General features: G+C 40.1%; 2 protein-coding genes across 6 annotated transcripts in view; both read left to right on the forward strand.

The window, feature by feature from the left end:
* Nucleotides 1–5,570, forward strand: part of phldb2b (pleckstrin homology-like domain, family B, member 2b) — a 44,665-nt gene extending 39,095 nt beyond the window's left edge. For all 5 annotated transcript variants that reach the window (XM_035142709.2, XM_035142712.2, XM_035142713.2 and 2 more), the window contains 5 exons: nucleotides 2,166–2,256; nucleotides 2,353–2,499; nucleotides 2,799–3,018; nucleotides 3,273–3,358; nucleotides 3,571–5,570. In XM_035142709.2, the coding sequence (XP_034998600.2) occupies nucleotides 2,166–2,256; nucleotides 2,353–2,499; nucleotides 2,799–3,018; nucleotides 3,273–3,358; nucleotides 3,571–3,711 (685 nt within the window). In that variant the 3' untranslated portion in view covers nucleotides 3,712–5,570. The remainder of the gene's footprint in view (nucleotides 1–2,165; nucleotides 2,257–2,352; nucleotides 2,500–2,798; nucleotides 3,019–3,272; nucleotides 3,359–3,570) is intronic.
* Nucleotides 5,571–7,942: 2,372 nt separating this feature from the next.
* Nucleotides 7,943–23,157, forward strand: LOC118098314 (TLC domain-containing protein 4-B). The gene is made up of 7 exons (XM_035141984.2): nucleotides 7,943–8,307; nucleotides 11,206–11,375; nucleotides 13,067–13,156; nucleotides 13,589–13,647; nucleotides 14,198–14,292; nucleotides 18,883–18,956; nucleotides 19,230–23,157. Exons 2-7 carry the CDS (start codon nucleotides 11,215–11,217, stop codon nucleotides 19,546–19,548), a joined length of 798 nt encoding a protein of 265 aa, XP_034997875.1. The 5' UTR covers nucleotides 7,943–8,307; nucleotides 11,206–11,214; the 3' UTR covers nucleotides 19,549–23,157.
* Nucleotides 23,158–23,447: the final 290 nt, after the last annotated feature.

The following is a 23,447-nucleotide window of genomic DNA, read 5'->3' on the forward strand; positions in this document are numbered from 1 at the left end:
TGAACGTTAAATCATCTCTTCCTCAGGCTGATAAGTGCTATGAGAAAACTGACAAACCACGAAAGAATGACAAAAAAGGATGAAAGAAAACAAGAGAGAGACAGAAAACACAAAAATGTCCCTTTGTGGTATTTAATATGAAACACTGATTCTGAGAAAGGGGGTGGGGGGCGGTCGGCAACAAAGAACAGGACAGAAAAAGTAAGTTAATGTAAAAAGTGTGTGGAGAGGTTTCCCGCCTTTCATGGTCCCTCGCAGGATTTGTACAATTGTGTGTGTTATGAGTCAAGGGGAACTCTTGATTAGGGCTCCTGGGGGTCAGGTTACAGAGGAGAGAAAACATCGAAGTGTGTGTGTGTGTGTGTGTGTGTGTGTGTGTGTGTGTGTGTGTGTTTGTGTTTGTGTGTGTGTTTGTGTGTCAGTCAACCCCCTCAGGTTCAGATGAACTGAGCGAACCAGTTTAAATATGGAGGTACATTTTAGGGGTCCAGTCAGTCTGGACTAAAACCATGTGTGCCTGCTTTCCCCCCCCCTATCACGTTTTTTCCAGTGGTTGCATCTGTCTTTTGTCCCCCCTTCTCTTGTTCCTCTCAATGGTTTGGTCTTGTTTCCCTAAACCATTTGCAGATTGATCTCCCTGCATTGTATGTTCTCCTCTGCTCGGCTCCAGTTTGAATTGTGTTGCTCCATTTTACATTGAATTTCAGAATGCGTGATGGTGGAACAACAAATTAGTTTCAGGATAGTAAAGAAGTGGATTTAGTTTTGTCACCTTGTCAGTGAAGTCCCATTTTGTGGAGATGCAAGTGCTGGAGCAAGATCAAGTTGTTTTCAAGTAACCCAAATACTTAAAGGAATAGATTTGCTCTGGGTTAGTCTGCAATGACTATGAGTACGATTCCCTCTCGTCGACTGAGGTAAGAGAAAGGCAGGGGGGACTGTAGGAAGAGGAAAGGATGGAGTTGAATGTGTAATGACCTGTAGTTTTTGTTAATGAAAGTGAATTACATTGAACATGTTAACTACCTGTATAGAACTTCCCAAATCCTATACTGTCTAATTGGAGGCATTCAGAAGAGCCCTACCAGGTTATTGGTTGGCGGGTAAAAATTGGCCAATATGAGCCATTTCAGTTTTAGTGTTGCAGATATGCACATTTATGAAAACATTTATTTTACAGTATTAACAATGCACAAAAGATGTATTATTATATTTATATATATTGTGGAGTATATTTAGATGTATTTGTTTGTTTTTAATTTAGTTCTTTTATAATAAAAGTTATGGTTAAACTGTAAAATATCAAGTCTCAATTACATTTCTTTGTCAAAGTGTTTTGACAATGATGTTTTAGGATAAAAAAAAATATATATTTAATATATTTGTGTCAGGAAATGTTATTTCTCCCTTAAACCTGTATCTGCGTCAGTCTCAGAAATCCATATCGGCCGGGCTCTAGTGTTCTGTTGAAACTGACAATGAAAAGCATTTTTCTTCACTTCACCATTTACTCTTGTCTTTCCTTCATCTTTCCAAAGCTTTCTTCAGATGCTCTAGTTATTTCCTCCCTCTCTCTGTCTGCCTGATTATTTTAAATAATTTGATTGGATATTGTCCAATGTCTACCAATCATCTTATCCAAGTTGTGATGTCATCACGTTTTCCTTTTTGCTGCAGATAAGAATTAGTGTGTTTGCATGTCAGAGGAAGAGAGAAAAAAGTACTGTTATTGATACTGTTATTGTTACTGATAAAATGACAAAACATGTGCACAAATCTCTTCCCTGTGATAATTCATGTGATGTGTAGATAATCAGCTGCCTGGGTGACCTGAAACTAGAGCGGACGTGATTGTCTCTACTCCTTAGATTGGTTCAGCTCACACACAAGCATAATACTGAGAATTCTCAGCAGAGGGCAGCATTTGGGCGGGAATCTAACTAGTGATTGTATATGTCGAAGATGTACAAAGTAAATATTAAAGTCAGAATGGAATCAGTTCGTCATATTCACTGCTTGTGCATCAGGTTTAATTCATTAACATTACAGCTTCATGACATTTGCAATGTGATGAAATTGAAGGTTCAACATGAAAAGATGGTTTGGTGTTTGTTTTTTCTATAACCTTAACTTTAAAATGAATGTGTTGTGTTTGTGCTCCGCAGTGCCAGCACGTCAAATGTGGCCAAGCTAGAGGAGATGGAGCGTCTGCTGAGAGAGGCTCAGGCGGAGAAGAACCGTCTCATCGAAAACAAGGTCACTAAAGAGATTCATGCGGCCTGATTTCAAATCTTAAACCTAAACACCAGGAGACACAACTTAAACTGGTATGTGAATGAATTATTTCTTCAGGAGCAAGAGATGGAAATGCGAAAGCAGGCGCTGGATGAGGAAAAGAAAAGAAGGGAGGAACTGGAAAAGAGGCTACAGGAGGAGACGAGCAGACGCCAGAAACTCATCGACCGCGAGGTGAAACTGCGAGAGAAACAAAGGGCACAGGTGAGAACTCGGAAAGTACAGTGTTGGTGGTTATGTGATTATATTTTGGGACACCACCCTAATTACAACCAGTGGAGTGTTCAGTGTCATCAGGAAGAGGTTTCGTATCCTTTCCTTTCTACCTAAAGATAATTTAATATAAGCATCACCCATTAACTTTTTATTTTTACCACCAACTGCTAAATATTGTATACATCTCAATGGCTCGTAATTCTATTTCTAATTAATAGAAATTAGAAACGCATCATTGTCATGACATGAACCGGTTCCCTCTCCTTCTCATTCACCCTTCCCTCCAGTCCCGGCCATTAACACGCTACTTGCCAGTGAGAAAGGACGACTTTGACCTGCGGGCTCACATCGAGTCGGCGGGCCACAGCGCCGACACATGCTTCCACCTGTCCATCTCCGAAAAGACCTGTCGCGGTTACTTGGTCAAGATGGGAGGCAAAATCAAAACGTGGAAGAAACGCTGGTTTGTCTTCGACCGCAACCGACGCACACTCTCCTACTATGCAGGTAGGACAGAAGATTTACACACACATGCACCCAAATGAATGTGTGTGTTGGTCATACGGAGCAGAGGAGATTATATATACATTAAACGTATCGCTTTCTTATCAGAAAGGAACTTTACAGTGAATTAAATGTGTATTTTATCAGTAATTATTATTTATGTATTTTTTTTATTGTCAAATAAGTATATTGCCAAAATTGAGTGGAATTTCTTATATTTTCAACTGAATATTTAATTTCATATTGATCTACTGCAGATAAACATGAAGTCAAGCTGAAAGGAGTCGTCTACTTTCAAGCTATTGAGGAAGTGTATTATGATCACTTGAAGAATGCACATAAGGTATGTGTTTGCATCCTTTGCATATACTGTATATTACTCCAACAGCGATGAATGCTACTCACCCTTGTTGTGAAAAATAAGATTTCTTATCTTTTAATATTCATGTCTAATATTCTTCTGTCTCCTTCCCATCTTTCTATATTTTTTAAACACATCCCACTTTTCCTCTTGCGCATTCCTTTTCGCTCATCCTCGTGTTCTTCTCCTTCCAGAGTCCAAACCCCTCCCTGACCTTCAGTATTAAGACTCACGACCGGGTCTACTACATGGTGGCTCCCTCTCCGGAGGCGATGAGGATCTGGATGGATGTAATCGTCACAGGTGCTGAGGGATACACCCAGTTCATGGTTTAGTGAAGGGGTTATGGCGGCGGGATACGCCGACATGTTACTGCTCTTTGTGGCTCCAAAGATTATTTCTTTTTTTATCCCTGGACTTTTTTTGAAGTGTCTGGATGGATATTGTTTGCATCTATACTGAAGAAAGAAAACAGTTTCTGCTGAGACAGCTGCCTTGAGTTTTCAAACTTTCAATATGGGCAGGGTTTTACAATTTTATGTGGACCATTCATGTGAAATAGAATAGGCACATGTATGATAATAATTTTGACATTGTTAGGCAATCAGGTTCAGGCCAAAAGAAGAAATTAAGTGGAGGAAATTGGTGCTATGGTCACTGCAGTGCCTTGCAGTGGGCTCAGGAGTATCACAATGATTTGCACATGCAGGTGACATTAGTATTTTTTTTTTTAATTAAGGCGCTGACTGTAACCATTTTTTCAGCCAGCTAAATTGAGCTTTATTACGTCCATATCAACATCTTGTTACTTACATCTACAGGGGAAATACATAAAAAGTTGTGTCTTAAAATGCTAAGTGCCAAACAACCTTCAATAATTTTAATGTGTCTTGGAACAACTCAAATTTTAAAAGGATTTATCAAATGTCAGATGATTTCAAGTGCATTGTAAATCATTTATTCCATTTTATTTGTACACAATAAATAATGCATATAAAGTTAGCAAATGTAGCTGAGCAAATATATTTTATATTTAAACTTTTTCATCTTGATTTAATTACATGCATCATATATATATCTGTCCTAAAAAAAGTGCCTTCTTTCTGTGCATACTCAATGTAAATATCTATTTTCTATGAGGTTCCTATTAAGCTTTAAGGTTGTATTCTTATATGCTATATATGTCACTAATAATTCAAGTCACAGCACATTTACATTGGGCTGTAATTATATGCTCAAAATAGTGATCAATCATGTAGGATGTATTATTATTCTGGGTTTACAAGAGTGTCACCATGGGCTCAGAAATGAAGATGAAACCACTGTGCAATCGTGTCATGTGACATGTCTTCATCAAGAGTTAAATCAGAAAGAGGAATATTGACTTTTAATAACCCTCAGAGTCGTTATATTTGTACATATTGTTTTCTTTAAGTTGTTTTAAAACAGTTATCACATTTAATGAGCCATTATCCACTTAAGACTCCCGTTTGTGCCTTTTTGTCATATTTTGTCTATATTTTTAAGATCTACGTTTATCTATACACTAAATGCTGAACTGTCTGTGGTGAGAAAATGTGCAAATGAAATAGAAATATGTTCCTGTGTGGTTGACTGAGAAAAATGACTTGTTTTATTATTTGCCAGGCAGACAAGATCTATGGTACACAAGCTCAATTAATAGACATTGAGTCGTAAAAACGGGCAGATAATTGTGCTGCTTTGGTCCTTTAGCTTTAAATGTGTTCCTTTGATTGTCGTCAATGTGATGTATTTGTTTCAACTGACGATTCCGCATTGATTACTGAAGCTTCTTTTATCATCCTCCACACTACATCAGAAAACGTCCTCTGACTAGTACGTTCATTATATTGCCTCATGACATTGCTTTTTGTTTTGTTGAATTGACCAAAGTACATGTCCATGACGTGCAATATAGACAGTACACACACAATGTATTCATGTTGCAGCTTTACTCTGAAGATGTTTAATTCATGTTTCCCCTCATCAATTTACACTCAATACCCTGTGGCAGTACAAAAGCAGCATTAAGAAATGCTAAATTATTAAAGGAAAAACATTTTTCACCTTTTTTTTAAATAATAATTTTTATGTTGCTCCTACTATACTGTATTTATGCCAATGCATGTATCTTTTGTATTTCCATATGAACAATAAAATACAATTTACTTTTGTTATTGTCCATTTTGTAGTAAGTCTGTTGAGGAGCACACTATGCCTCCCTATGCTTCAAAATAATCTACAATAACAATTTTGCATGGATGAACACCACTGTAACTTTCGCTTAACAAGCCGTTGCTACCATTTACATTACTGACCTGCAATAGAAGCTTAAAGGAGACTTGATGCTTTTTTCATTTTTTTTTCTCTAGTGTATTATATAGTTTTGTTTGTGTATGTAAAGTTTTGCAAAGTAAAAAATCCCAAAGTTTGTAGTAAAGGGAGCTCTTCTCGCTCGCTGGACGTTTTTGACAAATCACCACAGAGTGGGTCAGCTGGCCAATCAGAGACTTGGCATTATCGGCAAGGGGAGGGGCTTAAAGAGACAGGAGCTAAAACCAAGTGTTTCACACAGAGGCTAAAAAGAGGAGCTACAGCAATAGACAGGATTAGGTATGTGATGTGTTTTTTTTAACATTAGAGCATTTCAACCTTTTAAAGTAATAACCCACGTTAGAGCTGAGACGGATTGTGATTGCGAAAGGAATCATTTTCAAATCACGCACTGTGCCAGTTGTGAGGGTTCTGTTGAACGTGTGTGGCAGAGTTCAGTCGCAAAGGCCAGTATAGGAGTCATGTAAATATATATAGTGACACTTTTAAACCAGTAGTGTGCCCGACTGCAAATCAGGTCACTGATGACGTCGGCCTGACCACATCTTAATGCTCAAAATACTCAGCAACACAATAATTTGATATACTGCACCGAATGATCCTTTAATATGTCATTTGCCCTCTGGTAATGTTTATGGGTGGACTCTGCACTGCAATCAGCATATGTGGGAAGAACAGGGACTGTATCGTCTGCGGCTTGATAAGAAATTCAATTGCTGTTTCCGAACAAAGATATGATCAGATCAAATAAAGATATACATACTAATATATGTATATAGGCAGGTAAAGTAAACAATATGAAGTAGTCTAATACCCTTGCACAGTACATTTCCCAATGGGGCCACTCATTAGGCCATTCATCAGTCCACAAACGTTGCAGGACAATATAATCCAGAGACAGACACGTAAACGCCATCAGTTAAGGGGGAGATTCAAAAGCCTGAATGGATTCATTGATATAAAGACCAGTTTGCTTTACTGGCTGGTTTACCCTGGATCAGTTCAGTTCAACGAGCCTTGGCTATAAATAGACTGAGTGAGTGTTCTTGGAAAGACCACTGTGTGTGTGTGTGTGTGTGTGTACTTGTGAGAACCATTTTGAGCCAAGAACCTAGAGAGTGAGGACATTTTGGCCGGGCAATTGCCACAAAGAGCACTTTGAGTTAAAACGCAGCACTCTTAAAGGGATAGTTCACTGGTAAATGAAAATGGACCTATTATCTACTCACCACTATGCCGATGGAGTGGTGGGTGAAGTGTTTGAGTTCACAAAACACTTTTGGAGTTTCAGGGGTAAACAGCATTGTAGTTAAATCCAAAACAATTGAAGTAAATGGTGACCACTTCCTCAAATGTAAAAAAAACAACAGAACGCCTCCATACTGCTCCTGTGGTGTCACCCAAGTGATCGGAAGCCCCGACAAATTCGACTCGAAACGGCGCAATTTACACCATGTTTATAGCCTAAATGTCCACTGTTATCCTCCCATTAGTTACTGTTACTATCCTTTTAATGAGTGCTACACAGGCAGATTAAAAACATACCGATTAATTCCTTAAAGGTTCAGTCTGTAGAATTGAGTGACATCTAGTGGTGAAATTGGATGTTGCAGCTGAACACCCCTCACCTCATCAACCCCTTCCAAACATGATCAACAATCTGTGGTAGCCTTCAGTTGTCATAAAAGCTCAAAAGGTGTTTAGTTTGTCCAGTCTGGGCTACTGTAAAAAAATAAAACCATGGCGGCCTCCGTAGAGAGGACCTGCTCCCGATATCATTTCGAAGTATTTAAATATAATGGTAAAGAAAACAACATTTCATAAAATATCGATGAAACACACCAGTGAAAACATCACAAAGATTATTTTATGTTCAGTTTCTGCCAATAGATCCCTTTCACCTAAGTCTCACACACTGGACCTTTAAACCCTGAATCGATTAATTAATAATCCCAGCACAACTAGTAATTTCCAGTGCAATAAAGATTAAGGTTAGGTATTTAGTTGGGATGGTAACAGTCCAACTATCAATTTTATTCAAGGATTGTTTGAGGGTTAGGGTTAAATTGGGATAAGGGTTTAGGCACCATGCCAACGGGTGGTCCCACTGAACTAGACGCACGCGGGTGTGTTTCTTTAAGAATTCACTTGAAATATGATCTCTGCGGGTTGGAGAGCGAGAGAGAGGCTGTGTGTGTGTGTGTGTGCGTGCGTGCTACCTCACACACACCAACACCTCCCACCCTCTCCTGTGCTGTCGCTTCAGTAATCGAGCGTCGAGCTTCACGATCATCGCCTCTGCAGCCACCATGCGCGCTCCATGTTGTCACACTGTGGGCTTCTCCTCGGTGAACATCGCGGAACGGGCACGGAGCAGCGGCGGGAGGACCACCGCACACCCCGCAACTTGTTAGCGTGCGTGCGTGTGCGTGTGTGACAGGAAAGGCAGGCAGGCTGTGTTTTCGACATGGATGTGACGTCTTCTGCCCAGCACACACGACTCCGTTCCGCGCGTGACCCTGGGAACCACACAGCGCAGAGAGTGACGCGCTAATCATCTGGATGAAAGTCAAAAGGTACGTTCGGTTCCTCCACCTGCGCTGTTTTCGTGTGGGGGGGGGGGCTGCTCCACACTAACACCACCAGGCCAGTGTCTGGTCCTCCAGCTGCTGTCCAGGCAATGCGGCGTGATTTGGCTTTGTGGGTGTGTGTGTGTGTTTGTGTTTGTTTGTGTGTGTGTGTATATACGTGCGCACGCTTTGCTGCATGGCTTGAAATCCTTTGACGACAACGTGTTTTTCGGTGTCAATGGGATTCTAACCTGCGTCTTGTTTTCGTGACGCCACCGAAATGCTTTCGTTTCCACGGCCCACCGCGTTTCACGCAAGCGCATTTAACCGTACGTGCCAGTCGTCATAGGAACATGGAGGAGAGGAAAACAACCTTCCAGGAAGCAACCTGTGTCTTTCCCGTGCAGTAGAAATAAGACACCACCCCTTCTAGGGAAACTGATGCCAGGTCTGTTTTTGAGGCGTGCCCAGGCCTGCAAGTCCTAATGGCTGTGATCATAACAAACTAGAATAACCCCTAGTATAGTGCAAACCTTCACTAAGGCCCAACACCCCCTTAAAGGTTCAGTGTGTAAGATCATTCCTCCAGGGGCGTTACCAGGGGGGGGGGGCACAGGTCTCAAGTGAAATCTGATTGGCCCCTTTCCCCGTCAGTCATCTTTACTTTTTTAATATTTAATAAAGTAGTAAATGGTCTGTATCTTTACAGCCTTAATGACCACTCAAAGCGCTTTACAGTACAGCTTATTGCCATTCACCCATTCACACACACATCCATACAGGGCATCTATGGGCAGCACTTAGGCATGCAGATGGGGAAGACTGGGATCGAACAGTAGTCAGTTACCAACAGTACCCAAAATAAATCTGACAATTTGTTAAGAATTTTTGTTATTCTCAATCTGCTTAAACATACAACAATATATTCAGTGATGTGTGGCTTTGCTCAAAAAGGTGGAGTTAAGGGTAAACAAGGAATGACTTAAATGTGCATCTTTCTGAGTCAGGAACTGTGTATGGATGTTGGACATGTAAGTTGCCCCTCTGTCTCAATTTTGTGGCCCCTTTAAGGCAAAAATAAATCTAGATCAACCACTGCAGTCCTGTAAATACACATGCCGTTTTTTTTTTTTCATTCATTATTCCCTGGGATATTAGAGACAATGTTGGTAAACGCCTTTTCTCACCATGTTAATGAAAGGGAAAATTCTGGGATCCGCCCCCTGATCCGGATGTGGTTATTCGTCCAGTAGTGTTACGTAATCTTGCTTACAAAAAAAACCCCATACAAACCAACAAAGAGACTGAAGTGAAAACAAAATCACAATGATGATCAAAATGAGGTTAAAAAAAATCAGCAGGGGGCTGAATAACACTGCTCATAAGTCATGGTGTTACTTTGGGTTTACTTCTTATATACTTATTTATTCCAGAGTGTAGATTTTCACATGCACACATGCATTTTTGTTTCAACTAGTTTTTTTAGCAACAAATAACTAACAGACCTAAAATGATAGAAACCATCTTTTAGAAAAAATCAGTGACCGAAACCACCCTTGAGAAATATTTATTTGACCTGAGTTATTTCAGCTTCATTGTTGTACAACAGGAGAAAGTGGAGACACGTCGTCCATCTTAACATCCAGTCTATGGGGACATTCTATACATTTGTCCATGGCGTTTCCTGTCTGTAGCCTGTCTTTGAGTCGACCTCTATAACCATGTGGCCTTGGTTACAGTGTCCTGTATGGAACTTGTGTGTACCTTACACAGTCGGTGCTTTGTAAGCTTAACAAAAGGCATCAGGTATCACTTCAGGCAGAATCCTGCTTATAGTTTCTTCAAGTGTCCCTATAAGAACAATAAAAGTATTTCTGTCTCCCAGTATGCTATTTTAAAGTACTGCTACTCACTGACCACGAATGCATTATGTGCAGGCAAAAGGAGAGGGCTCTGTGGGAATGGCCTCAGTTCCCCGGTGGCTTTTTCTTGGTTACAGCGATTTCAGTGAGGCCCAAAAGCATTTCTTTGGTATAACACAGGAACAAAGGCCGGTAGAAAATCGCAGAGGCTAGAGCTCCAGGGAGTGAGGTGTGTGTGTGTGTGTGTGTTTTGTGTGCCTGACCTGGAAGATACCCAGTTCTATTACTGGGGAGACCCACTGTAAATATGTCTTTTAGGTTAACAGACTTGGCTAATAGCTCAATGAACCACGCTCCAAACAGTTCGGTGGTCAGGACTCACAGTGGCTGCAGAGCATGGACCTCTGTCACTGACATACATTTACATTTTACTGGCTGCATGCCAGAGTGAAGAGCTGCTAATTTTGGATCTTTTGTTGACGTGCTTTTGATCCAAATATAGACATGTTGAATAGATTTTTTGGTTTAACAATGGCTTTAAGCTATAGGGCCTGGTTTTACTGCACACCACAATAATTCAAGGCCTACATTTTGTAGTAAGTTGCGTATGAGTAGGAATGAAATAGATTTTGTTGAAACATTGCGTGCTGATGAGCATTTATAACATGAACCAATGTTCCACTCTCACAGGGTTGACCCCTTAAAGTTAACCTGAAATACCGGTCCCACATAAATCCCCCTAAAATAGACAAAGTACCTAAAAATTAGCTTCTAGCTGTTTGCCTTGTGATCCAGCATCACACGTGGGTACATTTGAGTTTAATGAGATTCATTACAATCCATTTTAAATACTTTTATGATATAAAGATCATTTGGAGTGAAGGTTGTGATTTTATGGGCAGAACAATGTATTTTTATATTGTTATATTGGGATAATCATTGATATTGTTCTGTTGCTCAGCCCCACTGGCCTGAAAACTTACTCCAATATCTAGGTCTTCCCTCTCTAACCTTTACCCTCTTTGTGTCCCTCCTCCCACAGTGGGGTTGGATGGCCATGGACCCATTCAGCCAGCTTATCCTCACCATCTCAGTGACCAGTTTCTTCACCTTCCAGTGGCTCTTCCACAAAGTCAGCCCCTGGGTGTCCATACGAGTCAGCCCTGGCTTCCTCGGCCTCGGTGACAAGCAGAAGGTGGAATGGAACTCAAGGTGACCTGACATGAACCGTTGATTTTGATGAGTTGTAAAACACACATGCTTCGTGAGGCAGGGAGTGTGTGCTCAGCTCAGATGTTGGCCAGAAGGGTTTTGTTTCAGCTGGGTCCAAAGATAAGCACTGGCAGTCAACCTACATATCTCCTGTGACACAAACATCTGACTCACCAGTAGGATGCATTGTGTGTTTTGTGATGCTTGCTCTACAGGGCACTGCTTCAAGGTTCTGGCAGTGTGGTGGAAACCCAATGCAATGTTTTATTTTTTTTTCTCAAACTGTATTATGCCAATGGAAACTCAATATTTTAACATGTCCCTACAGTAGTGCAACTGATTTACCCCCTACCATCCTCAACCTCTTGTCCACAGATTTTGGGCAGATTGTGCAAAATTCCAGTACAAAGTATAGAAGATAACTAAGTACATTGCTCAGTATCACAACAAGTTTAAGTGAGCAATGGTTTTCTTCTTAGATGCTATGGCTGAATTCATGTGATGCCCTTCACACTGTCTGATCATCCACTGAAACATGAATTTCCACAGATAATTCATGTGCCACGTGACAAACCTTTTAATGCAAGGTAGCATAAATAATGCATCGTGCATTGTTGTTTTTCAAAGACAGCCACTGTATCCTCCGTTATTGGCTCCTCCTCTACCTCCTAACCACTGCTGCAAGTGTGTTCCAGCATCTGTTCAGTTGATGTACACTCTTTTCTGTGTAGACAGTCAGGCCCCAAGCAATAAAATGACAAAAGAGCACAGGATGAGTTTTTTAAAAGATGGGATTTATTTATAAAGAGGTCAACCAAACAGAACTCTACTCAAAATACCACGAACAAAACAGTTGGCTCAAACAACTGACCAAACAAATGAGACAAGAAGGAGATAAACTGGCAGATCAAACCATTTTCAAATGTAACCTAATGAAACAAAATACTTAAACTTGCTACAACAAACCCCCATGCTGATGCAGCAATTGGTCTGGTCAACATTTTGCGGTGGTGTATGGATTTTTTTTTTATCTTACATTGGTGGTCTGGGGAAACTTTTTTTCCTATCAGGGTTTTTTTTAATGTTAAATCTCTAATGCAATAGCTGGAGATCCTTCTTTTTGGCAAGTTGTCTGATGTCAGATGGTAGTGATGATGATGCTTCTACTCTTTGTTGGTTTTAACCAAAACAACTTGCTCAATCAAATCCTTCCTCACTTACGGTAATGTCAAGCATGGCTTGCAAGGAAAGCAACTCTGCCTTGAATGAAGGTCGGCAGTAATACTACGTACAAACATGGCTGGTTAGGCTGTATTTGTAATGTCTGTTATTTAATCAAGATTTGCTTAATGAGAGTAATTGTCACGATGAGACTTGCTCCCCATAGTGAGACATCATTCAGAATATAATGAAAAGCAACTGTTGGACTGTCTCCCTGCTGGACTGGGACTATGTGCCATTCTGTCCCTTAAGCAGTGTTTTATCTATTAGTCTAATTGGTCTGAATCTGTCTCCAGCCCTGACCGGGAATCTGTTCATTCACTGTGCTAAAAGCTCAGAGCTAAACCTTAAAACAAAGCACTTCTGATGAATAAAGATAAATCTCTAAAAATCCTTTTGACAAGCTTATTTAACATCAAATCTCACACATCTCTGATCATACCTGTATGTTTTGTTTTTTTCCATTTTAGGACAGTTTCAACGTTTCACGCACTGTTGGTGGGAATCTTCTGTCTCTCCATCTTGTTCTTCGATGATGCCGTCAATGAAGACCCAGTCTGGTGAGAATTTGGCATTGAATTAGTATCGGGAAGGGAAACATTTTTATCAGAACATCTCTACCAGCCACAGTTATGATTTTGGTGATGATTGATCTGCCAGAAATGAGAAACCTCCTTTTTTAAATTGAGAAATTAAATTTAATCCCTATTGTTTCAAATATTACAAATAACTTTGAGTGTTACATCTTCCAGCATCATCGGTGGGGTCTGCTTCTGTGGTGTGCTAGAATAGAAAGCTTGACAGGCATGGATGAGAGGTGGGACTGGGGGTAAAGTTAGCTGATATTTGGCAAATTTTCCTTCCATTTCTTTTATTTAAAATATCTTTTTTTTAACAACCGTTTGGAATAGCCACACTTTGAAATTACCAAGGCCAGAACAAAGTGACTTTCATCAGACAAACCAGTCAAACCAAATGTGTATTTTCAATAGGGGAGATCCTACACTGGTGAAGACTAATGTGGCCATCACAACAGGCTACCTCATATCTGGTAAGAGAAACATACTGTTTAATTAAAACTTTTGTAAAAGATACGATACACTTGATCCTTTGATGACACCATTAAGTTTTAGCCACAGACTATGGCGATATCAGTCGATATCGAAATATATCGCGATATAATCTAAATAATCAGGAAATAACCTTTTTGCACATTTGTGTTTATGTAAAATGTCTGTCCTGAAGCAGTAGTGTTATAGTTATTCAGGGGTGGAAACCCGCTGAAACTATGAACGGAGCTGAAAACATGAACATAACTCTTTCCAGCTACATGATCTCATTGGCTGTTCGTGTTGTCTGTCAAAACATGGACAGGATGAGTTCTATCGACGTTATATCGGCATATCTTAAAAATCTCTATCGAAGAAAAGTTATATCGCGATAATTATCGATATCGTTTAATCACCCAGCCCAACCACAGACAATTCTAAATAAAGTATTTCAAGTTCACAGCATGCTTTTTATCAGTTGTATGCACTCCAAATGTTTTTATTGCACCAATGACATGTCATCTCTCTGTCCTCTGTACTTTTGTTTTGCAGATCTGCTGCTAATATTTTACTATTGGAAGGCGATAGGGGACAAGTTTTTTGTAGTTCACCATCTGGCAGCGTTGTATGCTTACTACTATGTACTGGTGAGTGCCCTATTGTCCAATAGCAGAACGTGCAGGCAAGATGGGAAGGAGACAACCAAGGGTGAACAGCTGTGTCCTGCCGAGTTGGGTGTTTTAACGAATTTAGTCACTGTTCAGTGTCCATGGCTGTCCCCACGCAGCCATTCAGCTCATATAGGTTAGTTCAATATGCACAGGTTAAGCATAGTGAGTATATGTGGAAAGAATGCACCCAAAACTGTACAAACATCAGAGAAGGAAATTATATGGATGGATAAAGTCCACAGTTTGGTGTTTTCAGCAGTGGCTACAGTTTTGACGTTGTTGAGATGTTTTTATGTTTTTGTTGCTACTTCTGTGGTTGTGTTTTGTCTCAAAACTATTGAACACAGTCTATACATTGTCATGAGGTGTATCGTACTAACATTGATATGCACAGGTGCCGTGTTAGGCTACATCCACACTAGTACGTATTCGTTTGAAAATGCATCAACACCACCTCCATTTCAGACATAGACTTCACCAAGTTGTCCTATCACATGACCACCTTCTGGAAGAAAATGACACAACTGCTTACATGCGTAGAAGACAAGATATTATTCAAGCAATTCTGGTCATGTAAAATGCGTTTTTAAGGCATGATAGTATGGATGGGATAACTGATGCAGAGCCAAAATGCTAGTGTGGACAGAGATCCTTTTTAGTTTGAAAACACTCAAATGAAAATGTAGTAGTATGGATGTAACCTTAGTTTGACATATTTCATTGAGGTCCAGCAGTTTGCGTTGTAAAGGCCCTCTTTCTGGTGACATCAATTGTGGGTATGGTTATTAGCATGATCACAATTCCTGTGCTGCTGGTATTCAGTTGGCTCCTATCTTGTCGAGCGTACTCGGCAGTGCTGTTCACTCTTGGTTCAGTCCGAAACCCTCTAGGTCTCCAGGATCTGTCGCATTATATACTATAGAAATGAATGACTATGGTATTTTTTGCATGGAATGCTCAATAATGATACTGGCTGATGACCCCCCCTCCCTCCCCCCCTTTCACCTTGCTCTTCCAGTTTCTGTGCTCTCTGTTTTGTTTTTAACCGATCCCCTTCACTGTTGTTATGACTCAAGCTGAGCTTTTCGGAGCTTAGCGCAGCTCAACTCCCGAGCGGTAACCACTGTGTGCATGCCGGCAGCTTCATACACAGACGGGGTATCTTTCTCTTTGCTGTGCATGCCAAACAAACAGTATTTGACTGTCTCAATAACATACCTGCCTATCTGCAGTGCCTTCAGCCTGTCTTGTTTTTGTGCCAGAACCTAAGTCTGCCTCCTCTTTCTCTTGCTTCACACACCTCTCGACCCTCTGCAGTGAGGGAATACTGACAAAACCGCTCAGAGAATGGCATCCATATGACCCCAGGTGGTTGAGGCCCTCACCAAATAGCCAAGTCCTTTTTCTAATACTATGCTGGAAGTATTCTGTCAGGTGTAACCAATGGAATTACTGTTGTTGTTGCTCTTAAAAGTCAGTCTTTTCCTTTATAACCATTTTACTTAGAGTGAAGAAAACTTGCAGGGAATTCCATCAGTTCCCCAACAATAAATGCTCTTTATAGGAAAACTCAAAAGGACATATAGCGTGCGTTGCTCTGCTTCTGAGTCCCCATACTTAAACTGTCCTTGGATTAAAAATAAAGAACTACATGCTTTACATTGCTTAGTTCCATACTTATGTTGCCAGTGCCAAGTTCAGCACAGCACTGAGGACGACTTGTGTCAATGCAGAAATCCAGATGTACATCTCACCCCATACAATATTCAAGTCGTCGGCTGGATTAACAGATTTCGTCTTAAATGTGACACGCATCATTTTTACTTTTTACACATTTCTACATCTAAATTGAAACCGTGTCACATTGTCATCACAAAGTTCTGATTGATTACTGACTGTAAATCTGGCCTTTCAGTTGGAGAAACAGAGCAAGCACCTGTGTCTAAAAACCATTAGGTCGGTGAGATGAAGTAGGCCATACTGTTACTGGACACTCGTGACTGTTTCCTCAGACCAGATCTGATGCTCATTTGGGATAACAGAATGAATGCTCCACATTTTACGACTGTGATTTAAAAAAGAAAACACATTGCGAGTCAAATTACTTCTGGCGCTATTACATTTGCAGTAAATTCTTCATAACCTTGGATGTCATTTTTCATTTGATTTAGTTATGTCTTCAAATATGTTGTCTCATTAGTTGTTGTGTTGAGTGTGTTTATGTGGAAGTGTACATGTAAAATACACAAAAACCCGAACCTATTCTATACAAACATTAAATCCTGAGTTGTACAGCCTAATCAAGGCAATTAAATGTACTTGGATTTGGGAAACCTGTATTTAATATGAATACATTTATCTTGGTATGTTTTGCTTATTGATCAGTCTGCCACTAATGTTGTGAGAGTGTTCAATGACTTTGACTGATCTGATAGCAGCATAATCTGACTTGACTAAAGCTTAACTAAAAAGCAGAACATATATATGCTGTTTAAATATCAGATGCATGCTTTCTTCTCAGTGTTGTTAGTCTCGCTTCTGAGGCGCTTCCAATTGTGGCGGCATCTGTTTTTTCATTTCAATAATCTTTTTCTAATGTATGTGTACAGTCTTGTCTGTCTCTGTGTCTTCCGCTGACTTTAACACAAAAAGCCCCTCTTTAAACCCCACATGCAAAAACTACCAACAAGCACTTTGGGGTGTGTCATCCCTGTTCATGCAAAAACTACCAAAAATGGGTTGTGTATCATTCAGAGACCCCAGAGCTGGGTCTGGATCTAGATGGGGACTTCTTTATTCCTGTCTTGTCTGCTGTTATTGCTGTTGTGTTGCACTGAGCAGATATGATGCCCAGTCACAGTATGGACTTACCAGTTCCTAGAGGTATTGGCATTCTCATGCCCGGTGGAAAGTTCAAATCGCAAGGTAGAAACACTGAAATGCAGATGCACCCTGTTTGTTGTAGTAAGTATATTTCAATGGCCAGATTTTGTTTCAGCCCTGACGGTAAGTCTTCTTTTTACATGCTTTATAAATCAGGCCACAAGAAGAGTCACCTTGAATCCATTTCTGTGGATGTTTTTGTCCAATTGAATACTGTAATACTGTTTTTTTAGCAAATTTAGACTTTGATTTGTTTTGTATTGACTGGAATGAGACATAACACCAAATAGCAGCTCTTGCTAAGGCTTCAGTCAAAACCTATAAATAAAGCCACAGCAGCTTTGACATAACAGATGATTTAGTATTGTGGCAAGGTCAATGTTTTTTAAGCTCGGGTCTCCTGAAACCATATTGGTTTTATGGTTATCTCTCATGTCATCTCTCTACTTAGCAGCAGTTGAAAAATTGTACAATTTATTTAAAAAAAAATAAATAAATAAAATAAATTCATGCAAGTATATCCAGGAATGCTGGAAGTAAGTCAGAGTTGGGGGTGCTGAGAAACAGTCTCAATAAAGAAAGCGCTTATCTTATAACAGGGCCTCTTAGCAAACGCAGCTGTTGTTGCGTTTCGTAAAACACATATGACTGTTGATATTACAAGTTTCATCAGGAATTGTCTCAAGCAGTCATAACTCAGCTCTGAGCTCAGATTACATACAAGACAAAGTGGCATTCCGGCCGTGAACTCTTAAACTGTGACATGTTTGGCAGTGAAAACATTTTACTTTTTTTCTCTGCATGGCTTTTAATCTCTCCTCCAACCAGTGGCTGGCTGAATGAATGAATGTATGATTGTACAGTATGTTTATCAAAACCTGTGCTTTTGATATTTGCTTAATACCGTTTTCTATTGTTGAGATATTATTCGGATGAATTGTCTCGAAAGTTATCTATATATATTTATATATATATAGATAAATCTGTATGTATAATCAAAGTTAGCTAGCAATAGTAGCTAAGATACGTTAGTGATTATTACCTCAGTGCAGACAAATGTATAGTTTTATGTGAGCATTTCTGCATTTGAACCGTGTCCTCTCGGTATCTTGAAAGATGGAGGATTATGGTGACGAGATTCTTACCAATTTTATATGAAAGTTTTGGACTAGGGCATTGAAAGTTACTGGCCACATTGATATGACTGTCCATCGCCAGTTCTTTGTGCCCCTCCTGTAGGGTAGTACGAGTTCCTGCTCTCAATAAATATAGAGAATGAATCATCAGGAAGGGAAATTGGAGATGGCAGTCTAATTTTGGCCTGCAAATTCTGAAGGAATAATAATGTGCCCTGACAGAGAAGGGTCTTTTGTTAGATGTGTCAAATAGGTCTAAGTTTGGTGGGAACTTCATGTAATTTTAGAGTTTCCCCCTTCCTTACAATTATTCCTTAAATTTAAAATCAAATACAAAATATCAAAGGTCCAAAAAAGTCTTTCAATCTTAAACATACCTTCGTTTTGATAGTTAATCGAGATCTTTGCTGTCATTGATGTAAGTGCTGTGGATCTGCTAGATACTGACAATGGATGGTGTTCACTGAGGAGCAGATCGCTCAGCAGCTTCATGCCTGCTGGTCATTTCATTTTCTGTGGTTTTCCTGTTCTTGCTTTGTTCTTCCAGGGCGAAGGAATGTTGCCTTATTTTGCTAACTTCCGTCTGCTCGCTGAGTTTTCTACACCATGTGTGAACCAGCGGTATGTATCCTCTTTGCGTTATTTAATTCAGGATTCAGGCTAAATTTTTTAACATTTCTTGAGATGTGTCAGAAGTTGTTTGGATTGTTAGGAATTGTAATTATATGCACAAGCAGTTTTCAAACCATTTATCTTAATAAAGCTGAGGTCATACCTGACATACTTAAACTCTCATGCACTGTAAAGGTTCAAGTTACTCATGAATGAAACTTTTAGATATTGACATTTTAATATTGCTAGATACTGTATTTTTAAATTTGTCTTCTGTTTCAGCTGGTTCTTTGAGGTACTAGGTTATGCCAAGTCCTCGCGACCCAACATGGCAAATGGCGTTGCCATGGCAGTAGTGTTTTTCGTGGTACGCATCGCCGTCATGCCCGTCTACTACAGTCGCATGTATGCAGTCTATGGCACGGAGGCCTTCTACCTTGTGCCGTGGGGTGGCCGCGTAGCTTGGATCTGCTCCAGCATCTGCTTGGATGTCATGAACATTATGTGGATGCATAAGATCGCCCGTGGCTGCTACAAGGTGTTGCGCTCAGCTCACCGGAGCAAAGCCAGCACGCCTCAGGAGAATGGGAAGACAGATTAAGGGAACCAGGAAGTCCGTGGCCACAATATGGACAAAAATGACGTCACTCTCAGTGCACTGGTTAGCAACAGGTGGGACCCCTCACATGTCGAGCTGCTTCAGCAGGAGCACACCTGGGATTTGTGACATTAAAAGGCTGAATGTAATGAGGGAAACTGAGATTCCTTTTGGAAAGTGGGTACAGTCACCGAGACGTACCGATGGACCAATCAACTGGCCGTCCGTAAGCCATGAAATGACGTCTTAGCAATACTCTGCGGCATGGCCACTTATTTTTCTCTTGAACAATTTTACGACTACACAAAAGAGGTTGTGCGGGGACAGTGGACTGTTAGCCCGAACCGGAAATTGTCCAAAAGTTTACTGTTCTTTACATATTTGTTAGTCAACGAATGAATTCAAAATTTGAGTTTGTGTCGACAAAGAGGCCAACACTTGAGGGAACCGTGTAATAAACGTATTGGTGCCATGAAATCATTGGGAGCTGCCTCCTGAGGGAGAAGAGTCTAGCATCACTTTTATTTCCCCTCCTTCTTTTAGATGCAGGTACTTGGTTGAGATGCACAAAGGGTAATAACTGAGAAGAATACGTATGAATACATCACCTGGTCACTCATTCGTTTTCATTCGCTTTTAAAAAATCAGCCTTTAAGAAATGTATGGCGACATTGTGAGTGTCTTGGTGGCATTTGATTGGTTCATTTATATTATGTAGGGGTTAAAGGGCGTCAGTGCCACGTATGTAGTTCGTGTCTTTAATCTTGCAGGAGCAGAAGTCGAACAGGACACTGATGTGTTCAGGGTACATCAGTGCAGAAGTGCTAAAAGGGAAACTGAATGTCAATACTGTGTTTTTTGTTGTTGTTTTTTTAACTCTTGATTTTGCAATGCAAGGACCGTAACCGTAATGAAATAGAGGCCACAGTTAACATCCAATTTGTAAATACACATGATTCAATGTGTATACGAAGTGACGTGTCACGTTCACACAAATATCTTGCCGACACTCTCCTCTGGGAGTCTGCGTTTTTTATTTATTTCACGTTGTGATGTATGTGAAGGGGTGAAACTGACGTGGAATCTGTGTCATAGACAAACCTAATGTTCAGTGAAGAGTTGTGAGCTGTGTCTCAATTCAGGGGCTGTACCGTTCAGAGGCTGCATTGGAAGAGCGATTGCGTCAAGGTGGCACGATCAGGGCCATTTCATTTTGAAGACCCCTTCAAACGCGGATGAGAAATTAGTCTTTTCATCCCCAAGAAATGAAGGTTTCAATGGGTGGATCTATCCCATCTATCCCAGAATTCATTGCGTTTTACTGTTTTTCAAAGAGGTAATGGCGCCGGCAAGTAATGAGACATCCGTTGCTGAAGTATCACACTTCAAGTCAACCAAACAGCCAATGTTGCGCACGTTAAAAAAATCAAGGGGCATTCAAACTTTCTCGCTGTGTCCAACTTCAGCTCCGTTGCTAGGTAACAGCAATAAGGGCGGGATGAGCTGGTGACACCCATCATCGAAATCCTCTGTAGATCAGACCGACTCATTGTGGTTCAGCCTTAGCGGTCTCCCCAGCCCGCAAAGGCCGCCTCCTTTATTGTCCGGGTAGACTGCGTCCTCTGAAGGAGGTCGACCCGTGAATTGGGACACAGCTTTGTCTGGAGGTTTATATAATATTCACACTTCCTGTTAATTGTTTCTTTACAGGCACAAACTGTTAATTTCACCCCCTGGGCAACAATTGCCAACAAGCTGCATGCTGCTACGTGTTTTACAATTGAGGAGTAGTTTTTGTTTCCCAGACAAAACATCTGTGTTTCATACGGTTTAGAAGTTTATGTCAGCAAATATTTTATAATCAGAAAGAGCATTGTAATAAAACCAGCCTCTGCCTCGTGTTGTATATGATTTACAAGCTGGACACAAGTGTTTTAAGTTTGTCAGTGGGTCTGAGTTCTACTTGTTTTGTTTAGCATCATTCTACTGACCCCCGTACAACACTGAACACACATGGAACAAGTCAGCTCAAAGGTATTTAAGGTATGTGTATCATCTGTTTAAAAATTAAAAGTTGCGATTTATCGGTGATCCGCGATACCTACTTGAATTTTGAACTGTAAATGTATCTTTTTATGAGCTGTACATCAAAAGCTGTCATATGTGAAAGCGAAACAGGGATTGCTAATATGCCTTGTTTATGTTACGAATTTTTGTTTTGTTGCCTTTTTTGTTCGCAAATTATTGTTGCACGTAGAATATTTTTGTTACTCGACTCCTCACAACACTGTGATTTACTTGTGTGATTTCCCCCCCCCCATGTACTATGTGATTGTTAAGCGTTTTGTAATGGAGCAGTTTCAAATGTAAAAAACCACGAGGCTTCTCGAGGCTGGTTGTTTTTGCTTTAGTTAAGGATTTTAAAATTGAAAACAAAAACGAAAAAAAACGTATGTTTATGTGCCAGTGATTGAATTCATTACAATTCCATGGTTAAAAAAAAATCTTTTGGTGTCGTCGTAGGATGATGCTGGTTTTCTTTTCCCATGCAGCAGTGCCAACTCGCAACGAGTTCAGTGGTTCTGATTAGTTCTGTTCTGTTTGCCATGGTAAAACTTTTCAGTAGGAGCCATTAAACCAGTGTGTTTAGATCAGGACGGATTTATGTATGTATGTATGTAAGGCATATGTCATCCACATCACAAGAGAATATCGCTTATCTCACGTGTTAAAGAGCAGCCAGGATGTGGCGTCTTAATACGTCAGTGGGATTCAATAGAAAATCTTGCAAGGGGTTTCAGGACGGCAGCAGACGGCCACTTCTGGGGGACGTGGGCGTCTCTGAGCAGGGTCATGCATGGTCAACGTCTTCATGCATTCACTATTACTGCATGTGGTATCGCATGGGTATGCACTGTAAAACAAACATATACACTTGCAAGAGTAATTTTGTTCTTTTTTTCTTAGTACATGTACATAATGATTACTTAAGCTTTATTCTTGTACTGTGTCACACAATGTAAATCCACAAATGACGAGGATGATGGTGTGGGGGAGAACATTTAACAACTTTAGTCCAATATCCAGCACAGAAGTAAATCGTTAAGGGAAAACTTGAATACTGATCAGCACAGTTCATAAGGACCTGGGCAGTGCAAATAGACATGAATACTAGGATCACCTTGCAACATAGGCGTACCATTGTCTTTAATTTATTAATCCAAGAGAACAAAACAAAGCAGACATTATGGTACCGGAGCGTGGCGCCGTCGTCTGCTCTGAATGTACATGAGAGATGTAGGTGGAAGGTTTGGTGACGTTCCATGAATGTGTTGGAGATGAGAAAATATTTGTCACTTACAGTTTTTTCACTTGTCCATTACAATAAATACCAAATTAACCCTCGGCCAAGAAAATAATGTTTTTTTTAGTACTGAATCAATGAACCATTAATGTGTTGCATGGATTTCAAACTACTGCCAAGAACATGAAAGTCATTATTACTGGGTACAGCTGAGCATATATAACAAATTATTATTGCCTTTGTTTTGCTCATTTTCTTTCAGGAAAAGCAATATACAGAAACTGCCAATAAAAACATAGTGAACTTTGCCATGTGGAATTTTATTGCTGAATTTTCCATTGAAGAATTTCTTCAGTCGTTGTTTGCATATTTCATATTTTTACAATTCTGCAAAATGTATGCATAATTTATTCTTTATTTAACTAAATATTATTTCAAAAATGACCAGAGAAGCCCTGAAAGGCTTTCTCCTTTTTTCAAGTTACAAAACACAACGCACAGCATTCCTGCCCGATGCTGGTAAGAGCAAGTTAACATCTCGTCAAACAATACAACAGAAATCTTTATCTGCTACATTCATTATTTTTTGTCATAATTA

This window comes from Hippoglossus stenolepis, chromosome 19 (genome assembly GCF_022539355.2).
Source record: "Hippoglossus stenolepis isolate QCI-W04-F060 chromosome 19, HSTE1.2, whole genome shotgun sequence".
Taxonomy (NCBI): Eukaryota; Metazoa; Chordata; class Actinopteri; order Pleuronectiformes; family Pleuronectidae; genus Hippoglossus; species Hippoglossus stenolepis.